At 46.9% G+C, this 21,483-nt stretch overlaps 1 protein-coding gene across 11 annotated transcripts in view; it reads right to left on the bottom strand.

Moving 5' to 3' along the window:
* The window catches only part of plch2a (phospholipase C, eta 2a), a 192,437-nt gene that overhangs the window by 75,222 nt on the left and 95,732 nt on the right, over positions 1–21,483 (bottom strand). For 8 of the 11 annotated variants that reach the window (XM_046366274.1, XM_046366271.1, XM_046366270.1 and 5 more), the window contains one exon: positions 1,802–1,948. In XM_046366274.1, coding sequence (XP_046222230.1) covers positions 1,802–1,948 — 147 coding nt within the window. Of the gene's footprint in view, positions 1–1,801; positions 1,949–8,779; positions 9,584–21,483 lie in introns of those variants that run through there. The other 3 variants (XM_046366276.1, XM_046366277.1, XM_046366266.1) reach the window with 2 other exon arrangements.

The raw sequence follows: 21,483 nt of genomic DNA, 5'->3' as shown, positions 1-21,483 counted from the left end.
TGAATCTATTAATATACTAATACAATTATGCTTGTGGATGCATTTCTGTTAAAAAGCACAGAGCATCATTATAGGAGAGGAGTGATCTATACAAACTAAAAAAACATACAGTACTCCACATTTTCAATTAGAAAAATAAATACAGACAAATTCGACACACATGCATGCACACAGGTACAGTATGCATCTCAGGTCACACAGAAGCCTCCTAGTTGAATGGAAACCTGAAACCAATTTGACTGGAGATTGTCAACACACACGAGACGACATGTCAAAGGTGAAGCCGGCACGCTGAATAACAACAGCGCATGGTGCTTGTGTGCTCCCGGGTGGAGAGGGGGAAAAAAAGCATGAAGGGATCCCTGAATAAGGCCTGTTCATAAATAATGCAGAGTGGTACAGTTATCTGGGGCCGGGAATGTGATCGTGGCCCTCTCAAGAACCGTCTTTCAAAAAAAAAAAATATATATGCTGCTGTAGGGTCAGTGTGCTGTCATGTGGCCTGCTGTCTTTTAGTTTAGTGTTGACATGATTGTTGTTGCTGAATGAAAACAACAACAACCTCTACCTTTCTCACCCAGCTGTCTCGACTCCCCACCACTAAAACTGCCCCGGCAAGGCAGGGTCGTGTGCATCACAATAGACTTGTCCAATAAGAAATGCTGATTTTGCTTTCCGTCGCATAGCCTGAGACCGTGTTCATTAGGATATCTCCCAATCCGATCCCATGTGACAAAATGGAAGATTCCGGGGCTCTTATTCTAATTTCCTTTCCTGCTCCATTCGTTTCTCTGGAGGTCCCTGCGTTCTGCCTTCCCTGGCTCAATGTGTTGAATCAAGAGACGCTGGTCTGGAAGATTAAAGCCGATTAATAATTGAGGCTACTTAAGAAGCTTATTAACTCCCATGGCGGTGGTGGAGCTGGGCTGGAGGCTACGAAGCGAGCGGCAGGAAACTGAGCCTGGTGCCTCCTGTGAGACGGGGCCATTTTGTTTCTACACAAACAATTTTGAGGTGAATCCTCAATGATTCCCGTTTGGGTCTACGGTAATAAGCTTAGTGGGAGAGATGGAAGTGCTGATTGTTGATGTAAGACAGACTAAAGGGACATTCACGCAAACATGTTATATGTACTAATATGTACTATGAAACTAATCGTGGAGCTATAGACACTAGTCTAGATTCAATCAGTTAACCCGCAATAACCGACAACTGCACATCAGTTTCATCATTTTTATTGAGGCGATGTCGGAGGTGTGTCAGAGTTGTAACTGCATTGGAGCTTCCAGTGTTATACCTATCAACCACATTTCCATTGGATGTGCCGAGTCGCATTAGTAATAATCCCATGCAGCCCTGTTACATCAGGCCGATATAAATCCGTATGATGTTTTTATTGATTTTGAACGCGAGTGTTATCATGTTTATATAGCCTTTCTCATTCGGGAACTTCTAAAGCGAGTGGGATGGGTGTGGCTTCGTGATAATGACCACACAAGCAGCCACTCACCGATTTGACAGCTCTAAAGCAGTTACACCTCCGGCTTAACGCTTGATCTGATTGGATCTGGGCCTTAACTCCTGTTTACATCCAGGTTAATACAGAAGTAGGGAATCAAAACGTGAGAGACTGGATGAGGGCCAGTCACTCAGTCGTAAAGTTAAAGAGACTAACTCTTGGCTTTGTAATTCAAATTATTAAACAGACTGTGTGGCTACAAAGACTTAACTCCTGTTAATTCCAGGTCTATGCAGGTCAGCCAATCATTCAGTCATGAAGTAAAATAGTAAAACTACTCACTCTTGGCCTTCTCGTTCTTGCGAGAAGGCCGCCAGCGGATGCAGGACTTGTGTTGGTCCAGGTAGAAGTAGCGCACCAGTCCCTTGGAGCCGCCACGCAGCTTCACCATCTGGGTCCCCGTCTGCATGGAGCTCATGCATTTCTCCACTGGAGAGGGAAACACAGAAAGGGTGAAGTTAGTGTGAGTGTAAGAGTGAGAGAGTGTTTGTATTCAAGTGATTATGTCTGGGATAATGAGGGAGGCTGTGTGTATTGCATTGGAGTGAGCGTAGGTGTTGTTTTCAAGCACCAATTCATTCATTCATTTCAGTCTGGAGCTCAAGGCAGATAAACATTTATTTACCATTTAATCACACAAGGTCGCGCTCACACATACTGCATTGGATATGGATTTCACAGCAGCCTGTGTTTTATTTAGAGGGAGAGGGAGAGAGAGAGGAGAGGGGTAGAGAGAGGGGGAGAGAGAGTGAGAGGGGGGGAGTGAGAGAGAGAGAGAGAGAGAGTGAGAGGGGTAGAGAGAGAGGAGAGGGGGTAGAGAGTGAGAGGGGAGAGTGTGAGAGGAGAGGGGAGAGGGGGAGAGTGTGAGGAGGGGTAGAGAGTGAGAGGGGAGAGAGAGGAGAGGGGGTAGAGAGTGAGAGAGGGGAGGAGAGAGGGGTAGAGAGTGAGAGGGGGAGAGAGGGGAGAGGAGGAGGGGGTAGAGAGGGGGTGGGGGAGAGAGAGGAGAGGGGGTAGGGTAGAGAGGGAGAGAGGGGGAGAGAGTGAGAGAGGGGAGAGAGAGGGGGTGAGAGTGAGAGGAGAGGGGGTAGAGAGTGAGAGGGGAATAAGGGGGAGAGACGGGTGGAGAGAGAAACAAAGAGGGGGAGGAGGGGAGGGAGGGAGAGCGAAATGGGGGAGAAAGGGGGGGGGAGAGGGAGAGGAGGAAAGGGAGGGAGAGAGGAAGGGAAAGGGAGAGAAGGGGACATGGAGAGAGGGAAGGGGCAAGAGAGAGGGGTAGGGAGAGAGAGAGGGAGGGGGCAAGAGAGAGGGGTAGGGAGAGAGAGAGAGTGGGAGGCAGAGAGAGGGAGGGAAGGGAAGATAAAGGGGGAGAAGGCAGAGCCAAGCAATTTCCTTTCTTTTTTTTTAATCCCCTGAACCAGACACCTATTTTACACTGTGTTAGTGTGGAAGAAGAAAAATGGTTAGCTATTGTTAGCTACCCGAATCCATTTGGTTTGTACAGAAGAGATGATTAAACACTGGTGCTGAGACGAGAGCACTTCTCACACAGCACCAAACATACCTCAAGAGGAAAATGGGTAAAACAGAGCGGCACCAAAATATCGCTACCACATTTAGGGCACGATTTCGGTCATTCAGGTCATTATTTTGGTTTCAGTTTGACAGCTTTTCCACTTTTTCCCAGGTAATGGCATCCCTATTTAGCTTGTCCAGTGCCACTGTTAGCCCTACACAACCCTGGGCTAAGGCTGAAGTCTCCAATGCCAGATTCTCAACTGTCAGGTGTCAATAACATCCTATGAATAAATCATGTTTGACTAATATATAATACCATTATGATTATTATCATAAACATCTCCTTAAACATTATGTGTGGTGCATACGTAGTACCACCCTTAGCGGAGTTACCAACAACCGGATGCATTCAGGAATACAGTCATCTTTGACCTAAGTTCCGGTGGGAACTCCGCTCAGGCATGTCTTTTACGCCTGCTATGTTAGGCTAAAGTAGTACAGACATCCCAGTGATAGATAGATTGCAATTGTTTTGGCTTCCCTGGGCTTTCATTGGTCAATAGTGAGAATTGGCCCAGAGGCCCTGGTTAATTCCATGCAGTCCCGAACCCCAAACGGCCTGTGTCAATTTCCTCCAGGCCAGTGGTTCCCGAACGTTTTATAGTCCCCTACCCCTTCAAACATTCAACCTCCAGCTCCATACCACTTCAAACATTCAACCTCCAGCTCCGTACCCCTTCAAACATTCAACCTCCAGCTGTACCCCCTAGCCCCGTACCCCTTCAAACATTCAACCTCCAGCTGTACCCCCTAGTCCCGTACCCCTTCAAACATTCAACCTCCAGCTGCGTACCCCTCTAGCACCAGGTTCAGCACACTCTCAAATGTTGTTTTTTGCAATCATTGTAAGCCTGCTGCTATATGATACATTTATTAAACATAAGAATGAGTGTGAGTTTGTGTCACAACCCGGCTCGAGGGAAGTGACAAGGAGCTCTTATAGGACCAACAACAACAAGCTACTGTACATGGAGTCTGACTGTAGTGCCAACAACAACAAGCTACTGAACATGGAGTCTGACTGTAGTGCCAACAACAACAAGCTACTGAACATGGAGTCTGACTGTAGTGCCAACAACAACAAGCTACTGAACATGCGTGAAACCTGTCTAGGCAATACACTGTCATTTTTCTGTCAGAAAATCTACATTCAAAAGTTTGTTTTATTTCAGTAAGAATGCCAAATATCATGGTATATCATTGTGTGTTGCGTAATGTTCTTAAAATGTGCGTGTGCTTTTCCCCTCTGACAAAACAACAGGGGGAGTGACACATATCAAAACTCAAATACACATGACTATCCTCGATGAAAGGTGGGTATTGAAGAGGGACGGACACTCTTCCATTCGCCTAATAACGACTTGACACTTTCCTCGATCACTCTACCACTTATCGGTTTCCAGGTCACGGAGGAGGACAGTAAAGGAGAATCTCCACAGATGTTCTGACGCATGCTGGTGTGTCTATTGTCCCAGTCTGTCTGCTGCCAGTAAAAACCCAGTCTCTCCCTCTCGGGATCAATAATGTTTATTCATTTCATTCCTTTGAAAATAGGTGTTGAGTGAGTCGCTATGCAGGGAATAAACATTGTGAATATTGTGCACCAGAGACAATAGAGCTGATGCATACTGTAACTGTACTCATTCCACATAGGCCTGGACATACTGTCGCAATGCTCAGCCCAACAACAACATCAGTAAAACACGCCGGGCTTTGCACAGTCCAGCTCATTAGTGTTCATTTGATTCTCAGGCTGTTTAATAAGCAATATAAATAGACCACCCATCACCCACTCATTGACTTGAATGGGAATGCATATTCTAGTAATTATATTTCTATGGATTGGGCATAGATGTTGAAGCCTTACATTATTGTGGCATAGACGCAGTACTTTATTTATACAGTATATTTACAGTAGGGTCCGAAAAAATATTGACAGCCTTTATAAAGATGAGCAACAATGACTGTATCAAATAAATCAATTTAAATACAGAGCTATATTGTGTGCAAAAAATGGGAAATTATATTATTTTATACAATTGCTCAGAGAAATACATTTTGTTTAACAAGTAATACTTTTTTTCCTCAAAAAATGTACACTCTTAGAAAACATTGTGCAATCTAGTACCTAAAGGGTTCTTCGTCTGTCCCCATAGGAAAACCCTTTGAAGAACCCTTTTTGGTTCCAGGTAGAACCCTTTCCACAGTACCAAAAAGGGTTCTCCTATGGGAACAGTCGAATAACCATTTTGGAACCCTTTTTTTCTAAGAAACACATATCAAAATCTACAAAGAAATTATTAATTGACCACAAAATCAACATATCGCAATGGCCATCTCAGTATCCGGACTTCAACACCATTGAAAACCTGTTGTTTGAATGGAAGAGGGCAGTACATAAGTGCATACTAAGGATATCAAGGATCTGGAAGGGTTCTGTATGGAGGAATGGTCTAAGATCCCACCCAATCTCATGAATCATTTAAGAAAAAGGCTCAGTGTCCTTATCCTCGCAGCGGGAGGGTGCTGGAGTATTGAAAACGGGGGATCATTTTGACGCCTATTTTTTATAAATATTTTTTATAAACATTTATTCCCCCTAAATGTTTTGTAGCTCAGTATTTGTATTATATATTTTGTGTTCCCCCATCCCTGAACTGTGTCAACAACTAAACTGTCCGCCTGCCTCTTCAGCTCCGAATCTGTGAAGAGCCACCCCAGATATAATACGGTAGATGGTGAAGACCAACATCTGCTACAGAACCATCACAACCCCCTAAAACGCAATACTATCACTGACTGCATCTATCCCTTATACCCAGCCTTCATCTTAACTCTTCATAGTCCATGATACGGACAGACAGCTCCCCCAGGAATCTACTCAACTGTGAGTGTGTGTGTGTGTGTGTGTGTGTGTGTGTGTGTGTGTGTGTGTGTGTGTGTGTGTGTGTGTGTGTGTGTGTGTGTGTGTGTGTGTGTGTGTGTGTGTGTGTGTGTGTGTGTGTGTGTGTGTGTGTGTGTGTGTGTGTGTGTGTGTGTTGGGGGTGGGGTAGGCTAATGGATTTCACTACAGCGACAAGAGGCAAAATCAAATCAAATCTAGTCTAACGAAACTCTGTTTAAAGTGGGCCGAGTGCTGATTGCATGGTGCGTACAGCAGACAAAAGGTGACGAGGTGAAAAGGAGAGGGATGAAAGGGGAGACAAAGGAAGGTAGATGGGAGAGAGGATTGTGTCAAAGAGTTACGATATGAAATAATGGATATCTGCAGTCTAAACTGGGGGAGATGGAATGTGCACTAATGGGTCGTTGGGTCATCTACAGTCTACTGTGACGTGTACAGAACACCACATCATTCTACAGGGTTGGGGTCACTTCCTGTTTGTTAACATGGACATGGAATGTCTCCATGGGAATGCAACTCAATTGTATTCAACACATTTCACTGGAATGTCGATGACCCCCAACCCTGATATTGTGGAATGGGGAAATAAATACGGCATATTTTCCAAGGTATTTTGTCAATACGTTGGAACCTTCAAGGCTATTCACAGCCCATGGAAGCGCGACTAATCAGAGTACACTCAATTAGGCACCAGTCTAGTGCATGTTGGACTTTCCCTCTCTCAGAGATAAACTGCTGCTCTTGGAAGTTGCATCTATTTGAATTGCTGCTCATGGAGCAATTAGGGACCAACTGGTCAAACTGGGGCAGATACACATTGTAAAGAAGACTCAACTTCAAGGAATCTGTAAGGAAACTCTTCGTAATATAACTACACTGCACAGAAGAACTAGTATGTTTTCTAAGAAGAAATTAGAGAAGGAACATTTTTTTTAAAGTGTTCCAGTCGTGTGTGTGTGTGTAGTGCAGTGTTTCTCGATCAATTCCCCTTGGGATCACACAAGCGGGTCTACGTTTATGTTTTAGCCCAGCAGCACCAACAAAACCTGATTCCACTGATCAAGAGCTCAATGATTCAGGTGGGTAGAAAAAAAATGTGCACCCCCTAAAAAAAAAAAATGGTCCCTCGGGAAAGGACTGAGAATTGTATCATGAATAAAGGTTTGGCCTGATGTGAGACACTCATTTGTAGTGATAAGCAGACACAGCATGGCAAAGAAACGCTGCAGTAGTACTGTAAGCAAAGACTTCTACTAACAGCTGGAGGGAAATCTCAATGTTTGCCCAGAGACTGGCCACTTCAAACTAACTCTTTATTATTGGGTCCAGAGCCGTTGCCATGGAAACATGCTCAGGGTTACACAGTATGGGGAGATGTAAAAGAACATATAGACAATAAGACAGTCCAGCAGGATAAAATAGTCGTAAGAAATGACGTATTGTATGTCATTACTGTGCTTGACTAGCCTGCTGTATACAGATGCCAGTCATGGGAGATATGAAAATAAATACATCAATTATAATGGCATTATCCTCGGCATGTCTACAAGGTCAAACCTAAATTCACACTTATTTGGACTTTTCCTGTAATTGAGTGTAATTACGAGAGAATGTCAGAATCACTTGTGTGTAACAACGTGTCAGCTAATAAGGGAAACAATTACATCTCTGAATGAGAGAAATCACTTCGCCCCAAAAGGTCTGATTGAAACACACTAAAGTGGTTTGCTCGTTTCTTTTGAGAACAACCTACTGGAATTCAACAAATGCAATTAATGACAAGAATCAGACCAAAAACAAATGCTTGCTTGAAAACGAATCAAAGTAATTACCCTGACCGTCAACCACAATAAAACAATTACCCAGACAAAATTCCCATTCCATCTCCTAACTTTTTGTGTTGACTCTCAACATGATTTTAATAAAACACATTACCCCATGACCTTGATTCATAACTACACTCTTCAGACTCCTACCCATCGTGTGAGGGCTTTACAACTGGTTAACATGGTTAAAATAGAAGACGGGTGATGGACACATAATCTGCCAGGAGGCAGCTGAGGATGAGGTAAGTTGGTGTCAACCTTAATGCTGCTAAACAAGCAGTGGCAGAAGTGCCGGGTGCAACCACAGTGATGGTATGACCTGGTCGTCCAGCGCATCAGTGGGAGTACAGTCTGGGTAGAAGAAGTGGGCCAGGAGAGCCAAAGGGGCGGAGTCACGTTGTCCTTCACTCACTCGGTCAGAGCACTAGGCTAAGCTTTAGGGGATTGTCTGGAGTCCATATGTCACACACCCACACACACGAGCGTGCACACACATACAGCAAACACACATACACACCTATAGACAGATGTTTCTGTAGTGAAGGTGTCTGTGTCACTGATGTAAAAAGCAGCAGACCAATAGGTCATTGGACACACAGTCCCACAGGCACACTCCAGTCATCCGGTAGAACAGTACCTAGTACCATGTCTCACCAGAGCTACATAACAAATGTACTGTTCCTACAACACACACACATAACACACACACACACACACACACACACACACACACACACACACACACACACACACACACACACACACACACACACACACACACACACACACACACACACACACACACACACACACACACACACACACACACACACACACACACACACACGACCAAATTCCCATTCCGTTTCAACAACAGATGTACTCCAGAACACTAGTTATTGTAATGGTCAATCTTTAACCTCGTCCAAATGCCATCCATCCATCCATCCTTACCCATGTCTCCCAGCCTCCACATGGAGGAGGACACAATTCTGCTGCCAATACAGAAGAACTCCTCCACCAGGCAGGATAGGAAGGCCTGCTGCTGCCTCTTATACACAACACTCTCTCCCTCTTTCTTCTTCTCTTTCACCTTCTCGTCCCTGTGGATGGGGGCCTGGTCCGTGGTAGTGCATGGCTCCTGGACAGCCTCCGCGTACCGCATCAGCGCAGAGGACACGGGAAAGGACATGGGAAAAAGGCCACTTGTCATCACTGAGGCGCTCATGTCTGAAGGATTGTGGGTGCACGCCGCCGGTTCCCTGTCTGCTTCTCTCAATTGCGAAAAGGAGATTGAATGCCCCGGCTACGTTTGCTCAGGTCGAGTTAGGTCTGTTTTCCCTCTGGCTGGCAAAGCCAATGCAAATGCGATATGGACATCTTAACGTATGACTGAGGTCAAAGGGGGATATTTTTTGGATTCGATTTGGAAGGATGCTTCTTCTGTCCTTGTTAGAGCTGATTAGTGTACAAAGTCCTTGGTAGACCGCTGAGAGTTAGTAATCACAATATCTGCTGATGGCTCCTTTCCAAAGCATTCTTTCAGATCTAGCCTTTTCAGTAGGCAGTTCTCTTGGTGGGAGAGCCAGAAGAAAATCCTCCTCTCCAAATGCTGTCAACAGTTAGTCAATAATCTGGCGCTGCTCACCACAGCAAACGACCTTCTCTTCTCTCAGCTCGCCTTCTCTTCAATATCCCTCCATCTCAGTTGACAATGAGGTGCGCCTGTATCATATATCCTTTCTCTTCTTTCTTCAGCTAGAATTCAAAAGGCTGCCTCTCAGTGTCAGTCGGGAGCGTAAATCCTTCGGAATCTCTAATCCAGGTCGGGGGGATTTACTTAACGTGTGGCGAGAAAGAGAGAGAGACACAGAGAGAGAGACACAGAGAGAGAGACACAGAGAGAGAGAAACGCACTGAGAAGTCTTGTTTTTCCTTCTCACCAATTAATACGTTTTTTTTTCCATGCCTGAAAGTGTCTCCTGTGGGGCTACCAGAGGGTATCAAAATGACGACACACACAAGTCTGTGCACACAAACTCGATTTCCCCGGCCGAGGGGAAAGTTTGAGAGACCTCAATCTCCAGTTATGTTCCATGGAGAGGAAAAATGATCTCCCTCTCTATTCTGACCACCTGTATAATCTGGGTCCAGTTTGAATACATACAAACACTCCATTTTGGCTAATTGAATGGCCTGATGATATAGGTGTACGAAGATATGATTAGCTACTAGTGTGTCTTTGGCAGAGGTGCATATAAAACGACTTAAGCGCTGCAAAATCAAGTGGGAGGGTGAAAGAGGGGGTGCAAAGCCTTAAATCTGACAAGGCAAACACTGCAATAATGTCACACCTTCACTGTAAAAATAGAGACAGAGTTGGAATCCTCTTCCATTGTTATATAAGAAATCCCACAGTCCTTCTTAGTTAGAATGAAGAAACAGAAGACAAGTTGAATATTGAAGTGTTGTTTTGTAATCAAAATGCCTCCGTTAAATCCTCAGCTCACAGTCCAATGCAATTTTAATTTGGGTGGTTACAAGTGGGGGGGGGGGGGGGGATGTGGTTTCTGCTGGCAGAGATCCTTGGTTCATGCCAGTCAGTGACAGAGCCATTTTAAGATTATGGAATTTAATAGCTTATAACGCACACACATTAACATCTCATCCTACATGGGGAATTGAGGACATGTTCTCATGAATTCGCTCGATATAGCAGCAGTATCGTCCAGTATCGCTAAGTCATTCCCTTGCCATATATTAATCAGAATATCATTTATCTGAAATATCACTTTCACAAATCTCGACAATGTAAAAAAAAAAAAAAAAACTACGAATCCGATAGGACAAGAGTTCTCTCACAGTCCCATCACAAGTCAGACTGTTGAATAAACTTTATTTGAATGTACTTTACCTGCTGTCTGCTGATTTTGACCTTATGTAGGAGGTAATATCCACAAAATATCCACAGAGTAGTGTCATTAACCAGACTTTCAGTACGCTGGTCTGTATGTCTGTTTGTACTTCCAGTTTGTATTTTCAGTGCGGATGCACTTTGCAAACGACTTGCACAATGTGTCAATAATGGCCAAGCTTAAATGAAGCATAGACCAAACATTGTCCCACACAATCAGCTGGAAAATTTCACAAGAATTTCCAGCTGATCGCGAGGGAAAACGCTTTGGTCGACAACGTTCGGCTACATTCGGCTATTGTTTACAGACTGTATATCACATGAAATGCATCAGGAGATGGAAAAAACAGGCAACAGAACTTAACACTTTCCTGTGGTTACCCTATCTGCACTTCCTCCCACTAAAAGGACCAACGGCACAGACAACCGGTAAAGTACGTTTAAATATGTGACTCATTTCAAGAAACTAGGCGTATGTCACACGTCACTACTTCACAGGAGAGCCATTTTAACGTAAACTTTTATTTTTGGGGCAGAAATGCCTTCTGAAATGTGAATTTTCATGTGCTTTAATAACAAACTTGTATGCCATCTGTAAATACTAATAAAATGGTTCAATTACGAGCCAAGTTGGTTTGGCCATGGAAAAAGACAAGAACCTTCCCGCTAGCCACGATTGGCTGAGATAATGGATGGGTCGGACATGCCGAAAGATGACTTCAGATTGGTCTGCCATGTAGCATGCTTCTGTCAATAACATGGCTAACTAACATTACGTGTATGATCTGTGTAGTAATATTATTTGTATCTAAGAAAGCCATTTGCATTGCTAGTTATAGCCTAATGTTAGATAGCTAACATTGAACCTAGTTGGTTAGTTTTAGCTACCTGCAGATTCATGCATTGTGGCTAGCTATGACAATCAGTTTGAATTTCTAGTAGTTTTGGTTGGGATTGTTGCTGTGTTCAAAACAACTGGGAACTCGGACAGCTCCGACTTCCGACTTCAGTGCATTCAAAAGAACTGGGAACTCTGAAAAAAACTAGCACCAACTGGGAAAAATCGTTCTGAACAGCCATCCAACTCGGGAACTCTGGCCTCTTTCTAGAGCCCAGACTTTCCGGCCTGAAGATCACTGATGTCATGATTTCACTAGTATTTTTCCAAGTTTGCAGTTGTCTTGAAATCACCATTAGGTTAATTGTTTAGCTAGCTAATTAGCTAGCTACCTACAGTACATGTTTAAACAAAAGACTGAACTTCGCTAAATGATTACATGACCCATTAAGTTAGCCAGGTGTATCTGGGGGTGATTACGGCCATCTATTGTATTTCATGAACATGTGTACATGTCTAGACAATAGTGACCCATCCACATAGCTAGATGTGACTGTGGGGTGGTTATAGCATTTCTTTCACATGACCCATCAATCAAGACAAGTGTGTCTGGGTAAGAATCATATCATGTAAAGTATTTATACAATATTTATCTGGATACTTTCTATATTGCTACTATGCAAGTAACCATTCCACTGCACTGTTTATAAATGTTGTATCCTATGCATGTGACAAATACACTTTGAAGGTTCCCAAGAAAACAGTGTCCTCCATCATTCTTAAATGGAAGAAGTATGGAATCACCAAGACTCTACTGAGAGCTGGCCACCCATCCAAAATGAGCAATTGGGGGAGAAGGGCCTCTGATAGAGCTCCAGAGATCCTTTGTGGAGATGGGATAACCTTCCAGATGGACAACCATCTATCCAGCACTCCACCAATTTTTATTTATTTTTTATTTTACCTTTATTTTACTAGGCAAGTCAGTTAAGAACAAATTCTTATTTTCAATGACGGCCTAGGAACAGTGGGTTAACTGCCTGTTCAGGGGCAGAACGACAGATTTGTACCTTGTCAGCTCGGGGATTCGAACTTGCAACCTTTCGGTTAATAGTCCAACGCTCTAACCACTAGGCTACCCTGCCGCCCCAATCAGGCCTTTATGGTAGAGTGGCCAGACGGAAGCCACTCCTCAGTAAAAGGCACATGACAGCTGCTTGGAGCTTGCCAAAAGGCACCTAAAGACTCTCAGACCATGAAAAACAAGATTATGTGGTCTGTTGAAACCAAGAACTCTTTGGCCTGAATGCCAAGCATCACGTCTGGAGGAAACTTGGCACCAACCCTACTGTGAAGCATGGTGGTGGCAGCATCATGCTCTGGGGATGTTTTTCAGCAGCATGGACTGGGAGACTAGTTAGGATCGAGGGAAAGATGAACGGAGCAAAGTACAGAGAGAGATCCTTGACGAAAACCTGCTCCAGAGAGCTCAGGACCTCAGACTGGGGCGAAGGTTCACCTTTCAACAGGACAATGACCCTAAGCACACAGCCAAGACAATGCAGGGGTGGCTTTGGCACAAGTCTCTGAAAGTCCTTAAGTGGCCCAGCCAGAGCCCAGACTTGAACCCAATCGAACATCTCTGGAGAGTCCTGAAAATAGCTGTGCAGCGACGCTCCCCATTCAACCTGACAGAGCTTGAGAGGATCTGCAGAGAAAAATGGGAGAAACTCCCCAAATATAGGTGTGCCAAGCTTGCTGCCAAAGATGCTTCAACAAAGTACTGAGTAAAGGGTCTGAAAATGTATGTAAATGTGATATTTCCGGATTTTTATATATTTATATATTTGCAAAAATGTATACAAATCTGTTTTTGCCTTGTCATTATGGGGTATTGTGTGTAAATTTATTAGGGAAAAAAGCTATTTACTCAATTTTAGAATAAGGCTGTAATGTAACAAAATGTGTGAAAAGACAAGGGATCTGAATGTACTTTCTGAATGCACTGTAGGCCAAGGACTAGATATGTGTATTTTTGCTACTACTTTCACCACTTTTACTCTTGAAAGTCTTGGTTGTTTGCTACTACCTTACTCACTCTGTTTAGAGTGTGAATCCTGTGAATCCTTAAAGTGATGGGTGGGGCTAAGGCTTAAGAGGGTGTGAACGATGCTGAATGGGTGTAAACAAAGAAGAGCTCTCCAATAGGTGTACCAAAACATTCAAGGGCCATTTTCTCAAAAGTGGGGTTACAAATGTATCAACCTTTGAAGCAGAATTACTTTCCCATTGTTCCTCAACTGCAGTGTATGATATACCATTTTCTATACTTTTATCCAATGTAAATAACACAAGTTACAATTGATCCCCACAAAAAAGGCAGCTCACCAGACAACTTGAAACTAGCTTATTGGCTTGAGAACGAGATTTGAAGGGAAATTCTGTTTGACCTGTTTTATTAGCTTCGACCGCAACTGGATTCTGGCAGTAATTTGGGCTGATATAGAGATCCAATCTCTGCTGTAGTATTGTATAGGCACACTCACAGCCTGGATGGACTATAGTAGGCCTGACCGAACGGGGCATTTCAGCACCAAGGCTAGCACAACAGCAGTATCCAGCTTGTTCACACAGTACTAGCTTCAGCTTGTGTTCCAAGAGCCTCAGCTTCCTTTCCATGCTTCCTTTTCTACAGACAGATCGTCATCTGTAACCAGATCTTAACATGACTTGATGGGTTACATCATTTTTGGTTTTAGCCCAGCACGACCAGATCTGATTCAACGTGTCAGATCACCATCCACCTTGATTCAGTGGATCAGGCGTGTTATTGATGGGCTACATCAAAACGTGCATTCCCAGGAGGGCTTCTGTGATTGTGAAAGCTGTTCCAGAAGAGGCTCATGATGCGCCAACTAAAGACTCCCTGTGTGACCTCAATACACGCTCGCCGTTATACTGTGTCTTTTCGATGAAACAAGTTTCCCGAGTGCCGCCCAAAACAAACAAAAGAGGCGCACCTGATGAAAAAAAGAAACTCAAATATATTTTAAGACAGAGGAGTTTAAACTGCCGCAATACACGTGTACCCCCCCCCCCCCCCCCCCGATATCAAGTAGGTTGGACTTGGCAAGGCGGTGTGGAGAATGACAGTGAGATATCAGTGAGTCGTGAAGAACCCAGCCTGTCAATAGCATTATTGTGAAGTTGAATTGTTTCAATTAAGACAGTGGCGTTATAGCTGTGGGCTGCATTCTTACATTTGTGGGGAGGGAGTACTGGGCTGTATTTACTATTGCAAAGGACATAGCAAAACATAGTGATTTGTTGCAACGGAAAACAAAAATGTGAGTTTCTTATTGGACAAGTTCAGGTAGTCCCTCCCTGTTTCAGTCCATTGTATTCCGTTTGTTGCCTAATGAATATGACCCTGGTTAGGATGCAACATGTCTTTAAAAACAGACAGTGGTTTATTGTACTTGTACTTGAATAGGCTACACTATGCAAAAAATAAATGTTACTCAGTGGGATCATATATTTAATGTGTTAAACTATGTGGACAGATTGATAGGCTGAGTTGTGAATGGATCTCTCTCTCTCTCGCTCGCCCTCTCTCTATTGCTCGCCCACCCTCTCTCTCTCGCTCGCCCTCTTGCACGCCCTCTCCCTCTCGCCCTCTCACTCTCGCCCTCTCTCTCGCTCGCCCTCTCTCTCGCTCGCCCTCTCTCTCTCGCTCGCCCTCTCTCTCTCGCTCGCCCTCACTCTCTCGCTCGCCCTCACTCTCTCGCACGCCCTCTCCCTCTCGCCCTCTCTCTCGCTCGCCCTCACTCTCGCCCGCCCTCACTCTCGCCCGCCCTCTCTCTCTCGCCCTCACTCTCGCCCTGTCTCGCTCGCCCTCACTCTCGCCCTGTCTCGCTCGCCCTCACTCGCCCTCTCTCTCGCCCTCACTCTCGCCCTGTCTCGCTCGCCCTCACTGTCGCCCTCACTCTCGCCCGCCCTCTCTCTCTCGCCCTCACTCTCGCCCTGTCTCGCTCGCCCTCACTCGCCCTCTCTCTCGCTCGCCCTCACTGTCGCTCGCCCTCTCTCTCGTCCTCTCTCTCTCGCCCTCTCTCTCTCGCCCTCTCTCTCTCGCCCTCTCTCTCTCGCCCTCTCTCTCTCGCCCTCTCTCTCTCGCCCTCTCTCTCTCGCCCTCTCTCTCTCGCCCCTCTCTTTCGCCCTCTCGCTCTCTCTCTCGCCCTCTCTCTCGCCCTCTCTCGCGCCCTCTCTCTCGCGCCCTCTCTCTCGCGCCCTCTCTCTCGCGCCCTCTCTCTCGCGCCCTCTCTCTCGCGCCCTCTCTCTCGCGCCCTCTCTCTCGCCCTCTCTCTCTTGTCCTTTCTCTCTTGCCCTCTCCCACTCTCGCTCGCCCTCTCTCTCTTGCACTCTCGCTCGCCCTCTCTCTCTTGCACTCTCGCTCGCCCTCTCTCGCTCGCCCTCTCTCGCTCGCCCTCTCTCGCTCGCCCTCTCTCGCTCGCCCTCTCTCGCTCGCCCTCTCTCGCTCTCCCTCTCTCGCTCGCCCTCTCTCTCCCTCTCGTCCTCTCTCTCTCTCGTCCTCTCTCTCTCTCTCGTCCTCTCTCTCTCTCGTCCTCTCTCCCTCTCCCTCGCTCTCGCTCTCGCCCCCTCTCTCCCGCCCTCTCTCTCCCGCCCTCTCTCTCCCGCCCTCTCTCTCCCGCCCCCTCTCTCTCGCGCCCTCTCTCTCCCGCCCCCTCTCTCTCGCCCCCTCTCTCTCGCCCTCTCTCTCTCGCCCTCTCTCTTGCCCTCTCTCTTTCGCTCTCTTCGCCCTCTCTCCGCCCTCTCTCTCGCGCCCTCTCTCTCGCCCTCTCTCTCGCCCTCTCTCTCGCGCCCTCTCTCTCGCCCTCTCTCTCGCCCTCTCTCTCTTGTCCTTTCTCTCTTGCCCTCTCGCACTCTCGCTCGCCCTCTCTCTCTTGCACTCTCGCTCGCCCTCTCTCTCTTGCACTCTCGCTCGCCCTCTCTCGCTCGCCCTCTCTCGCTCGCCCTCTCTCGCTCGCCCTCTCTCGCTCGCCCTCTCTCTCTCTCTCGTCCTCTCTCTCTCTCTCGTCCTCTCTCTCTCTCTCGTCCTCTCTCTCTCTCTCGTCCTCTCTCTCTCTCGTCCTCTCTCCCTCTCGTCTCTCTCTCTCGTCCTCTCTCCCTCTCGTCCTCTCTCCCTCTCCCTCGCTCTCGCTCTCCCGCCCTCTCTCTCCCGCCCTCTCTCTCCCGCCCTCTCTCTCCCGCCCTCTCTCTCCCGCCCCTCTCTCCCGCCCCCTCTCTCCCGCCCCTCTCTCTCGCCCTCTCTCTCTCGCCCTCTCTCTCTCGCCCTCTCTCTCTCGCCCTCTCTCTCTCGCCCTCTCCCACTCTCGCTCGCCCTCTCGCCCTCTCTCTCTCGCCCTCTCCCACTCTCGCTCGCCCTCTCTCGCTCGCTCGCCCTCTCTCGCTCGCTCGCCCTCTCTCGCTCGCTCGCCCTCTCTCGCTCGCTCTCCCTCTCTCTTGCCCTCTCCCTCTCTCTTGCCCTCTCCCTCTCTCTTGCCCTCTCCCTCTCTCTTGCCCTCTCCCTCTCTCTTGCCCTCTCCCTCTCTCTTGCCCTCTCCCTCTCTCTTGCCCTCTCCCTCTCTCTTGCCCTCTCCCTCTCTCTTGCCCTCTCCCTCTCTCTTGCCCTCTCCCTCTCTCTTGCCCTCTCCCTCTCTCTTGCCCTCTCTTGCCTTCTCCCTCTTGCCCTCTCTTGCCTTCTCCCTCTTGCCCTCTCTTGCCTTCTCCCTCTTGCCCTCTCCCTATCTCGCCCTCCCTCACTCACCCTTTCTCTCCCGCCCTCTCTCTCTCGCTCGCCCTCTCTCTCTCGCTCGCCCTCTCTCTCTCGCTCGCCCTCTCTCTCTCTCTCGCCCTCCCTCACTCACCCTTTCTCACTCACCCTTTCTCACTCACCCTTTCTCACTCACCCTTTCTCTCCCGCCCTCTCTCTCTCGCCCTCTCCCTATCTCGCCCTCCCTCACTCACCCTTTCTCTCCCGCCCTCTCTCTCTCGCCCTCTCCCTATCTCGCCCTCCCTCACTCACCCTTTCTCTCCCGCCCTCTCTCTCTCGCCCCCTCTCCCTATCTCGCCCTCCCTCACTCACCCTTTCTCTCCCGCCCTCTCTCTCTCGCCCTCTCCCTATCTCGCCCTCCCTCACTCACCCTTTCTCTCCCGCCCTCTCTCTCTCGCCCTCTCCCTATCTCGCCCTCCCTCACTCACCCTTTCTCTCCCGCCCTCTCTCTCTCGCCCTCTATCTCCCTCTCGCCCTCTCTCTCCCTCTCGTCCTCTCTCTCCCTCTCGTCCTCCCACTCTCTCTCGCCCTCTCTCTCTCGCCCTCTCCTCTCTCTCTCGCCCTCTCTCTCGCCCTCTCTCTCTCGCCCTCTCTCTCTCGCCCTCTCTCTCTCGCCCTCTCTCTCTCGCCCTCTCTCTCTCGCCCTGTCCCACTCTCGCTCGCCCTCACTCTCGCCCACTCTCGCTCGCCCTCTCTCTCTTGCCCTCTCTCTCTCGCCCTCTCTCTATACTATAGCGTAATCTAAAGCATGATGTTGCAATGCATCTGCCTGGTGACGATTCAATCTATCAAAGTTTTAATTGTATGGTACATTATTACTATATTTATACCGCCTCCCTCTCGGTCTCCCTTTTTCTGTCTCTATTAGGAATTCTGTCAGGAGACAGGATGTCATGTTATATACAATTTTACCACAAATTTCCCACAAGTTTGTCAGCTTTGGTTCAGCTAATCTCGTGGGTTCACCTTTACAATTCATAATAGCAATGTAGGATTTGAAAGGGTTTTGGTGGGAGCGGGATAGGAACCACCCCGTCCTCTCCCTCCATCCACACTCCCGGCTGCAGATTAGAACTTGGGCTGGCGGAGAAGTCCACTGGGCCAAATTGCATTATGTAAAGACTTGTAAAAAACGAGAAGGGACGCTCTTACCCACAGAGTGGAAGAAAACACACATCAGAATCTTGTCTGATTATTGTATGAATGAATCATTATCAGACTTTATCGTCCTGACACACACACACGTAAAGAAATGCCTGCCAGGCGTTTTTAACACCCATGGGAGATCATCGAGCCCCCTCCCTTATCCTCCTCCTTCCATTTCTATTATCCCTCCTCCCTCGAAGCCACCCTCCTCCTGAAGATACCAGGGAGAAGAATATTGCCACTCAGCCAGCCTGCCTGGGAGAGCCGAGGTCAATCTCATATCATGCAGCGTAACAAGAAGTGGCGCAGTTATGGAATGAAACACTACCGTAAAACACTTTAAAAGACTCTGGACGAACAGGAAAAACATGTGATGTGAAATCACATTATTTTAACTCCAGTCGTGTTGACTCCGCACATGCCAAATGAAAACGACTGGGCATAATAGATTGCTATCTGAGAGTGCAAAAATAGCACAGATTGTTTCTCAACCTCTATGTTGAGATATGTTGGGATATTTTAATGGAAGCGCTCGTCCAACTGTGTCGGTTTTAGCGGTTGTTCAAGGAAGAGAACCATTACATGTGCTGTTCAACAGTACAAAGAAGTTGAGAAACTGCACTAATCATCCTCTCTTTTAAAAAAAAATCTCCATCCTGTATTGGGCAGTATCCTATTGGTCATGGTTTGTAAGTGAGAATGATGTGTCAATTAACTTGCTAACCAGGGTTGTATTCATTCGGCACCAAACGGAAGAAAACAGACTGAAACAGGGAGGAACTACAACTTGTCCAATAAGAAATGGTTGTTTTTGTTTTACGTTGCAAAATATTTGAGTAGGTCTTGCTGAATTGTGCTCGAATGAATATGGTAAATTGTTCATTTAAGTGTAAAAAATTACAAATATTCCCACCGGATGGATCAAAGATCAGAGGCTCAGAGCAGCAAGGGCACCGTGAACCCTGACGTAGGGTTACCATGCCAACGGAGAGCAGAGTCTGTCTGCCAGATGGCATGGTGGCATAGAGGATATGGAACCCTGCTGCTTAGCGTTCCGGGTGGGATGAGCTTGGTGTGTGTGTGCATGTTTGGGGAATCAGGGGTCCAGAGGATTCTGTCTAGCCTAATCTGAGGTGGTGACTGCCCAAACACCGCACCACACAATTTCACCTGAAAACCTGGCTCCAATCCTGTGGCCCCTATCAATCTAGTTCAACTGGACCTGGTTGAACTGTGGTTAGACCTATGCAGAGGATATAGAACAGCTCAGTACCATGAACAGTTTCTAAAGGACCTGAAGCACAAAGTCTTTAAGCACTAACAAAAAGCCATGTCGGCACTCTTCTGTAGTGGATTTGAATTCAAGCATGCTGTGCACGCACTTTCACTTTTTGGAAACTGGGGTATGGGAGATTTTAGTAGCTATACATTGTTCACTTAATGCACATTCTCAGCTTCCATGCCACGGTCTTGAAGGTGTACCAGCTTGTAAAAGTTTAACTGGACTGCCATCAGCGAAGAGAGGGCGGGCAGCGAGGATGTGTGGTACTGAGAAATGAGACAAGAGAGAACACTGGGTAGACTATGAGAGGGAAGTTGACCTCAAGTCATCCACTGGGGTAGCAATCATTAGAATAGGGCCTATTCGCTGGGGGAAATACTGGACCGGAATTATGATGTGCCAATCTTGCTATGTGGTACTGCTGGGCATTAAAACACAGACCAATCACAATGCATGTTTGAAATGCTAAAGCTTACATTTGGAGATGACCCCTTGCCTGCTGACTGGCTGCGACAATGATTTATTTCTACAGTGCAGACACTGTCATTCAAAGGAGGTCAATACCCTCGTTAGTGAGACTGAATGACTAAAGAGAAATATCCATTCAAGAAAGGATCTTAGCTGACTTGAGTTTTTCTAGCCGATAGTGTAAACCAAACTTTCCAAAGCAAACAAATGCTGAATAATTTAGATATCTGTGTGTTGGACTGAGATCCAAATGGTTTACTCAACTTTGATCTAGAGAAGGGACATGAACCCACAGACACCTGTGCTGGTCTAACAGGGTAGGTCCTGTCCCTCTACCTCACTGGGTGCGAACTTGCAACCTTCTGTTCCCAACAACACTTCCCACTCACAAAGCAGTGTTGTTTATCGCTGAGCCATGGCTGTTGTAGGGCAAGGGAAGCAACTACTTCTAGGTCTCAGAGAGGGTGACGTCACTTGCAAAATGGACGCTACTAGCGCATACATAGCTAACTAGTTAGTGAATACGCATGGGCTATATTTACCCTCTTTTCACCTTCTCCTCTCTGCAGAAACCCCAGCAGTCAGGCAGAGCACAACTGGGTTATCTGAGTCAAGTAGCACCACTGTAACAGAGTAGGTTGGTCCCTTACTGGGCGTGAATAGTCCTTCTGTTCCCAACAACGACAAAAATCTCCAGTATTCCCCAGTCCCGTGTCCATTTTCCAGTACATTTCCTCTTACATGTCCTCATGGCAGCCTCTCTCTATTTTCTCAGTCTCTGTCTCTCGCTCTCTCCGTCTTTGACTGTCTGTGTGTCTCTCTATTTCTCTCCCTCTTAGTTCCCAGAGTTCTCAGCTCACCGGGGGGCATTTATCATGCTCACACGCCATAAAAGCAGCGGGCGGCCCAATGATAAACAGCTTCCATCACTCGATGCGACACGGCACAATAACAGGCCCCGCGTCAGAAGAGACAAACATAGAGCCGTCCACATCAGCCATGTTAGCATCAAACTTAATCTCTCTGCAACTATAACTCACTCAGAAAACTTGTCAGAAGAAGAAAAATGTGAAAGTGTATATTATTGTTGCCATCCTATAGAAGCTCCTGAGAAAGCATTTTACGCGAAGCAGTTCAGCGACAGCGGACTAGTTCCTGTTACTGTACACCGTGCTGTGCT

This window comes from Oncorhynchus gorbuscha, linkage group LG10 (assembly GCF_021184085.1).
Source record: "Oncorhynchus gorbuscha isolate QuinsamMale2020 ecotype Even-year linkage group LG10, OgorEven_v1.0, whole genome shotgun sequence".
Lineage (NCBI taxonomy): Eukaryota > Metazoa > Chordata > Actinopteri > Salmoniformes > Salmonidae > Oncorhynchus > Oncorhynchus gorbuscha.
This window is presented reverse-complemented; position numbering and strand designations above follow the sequence as displayed.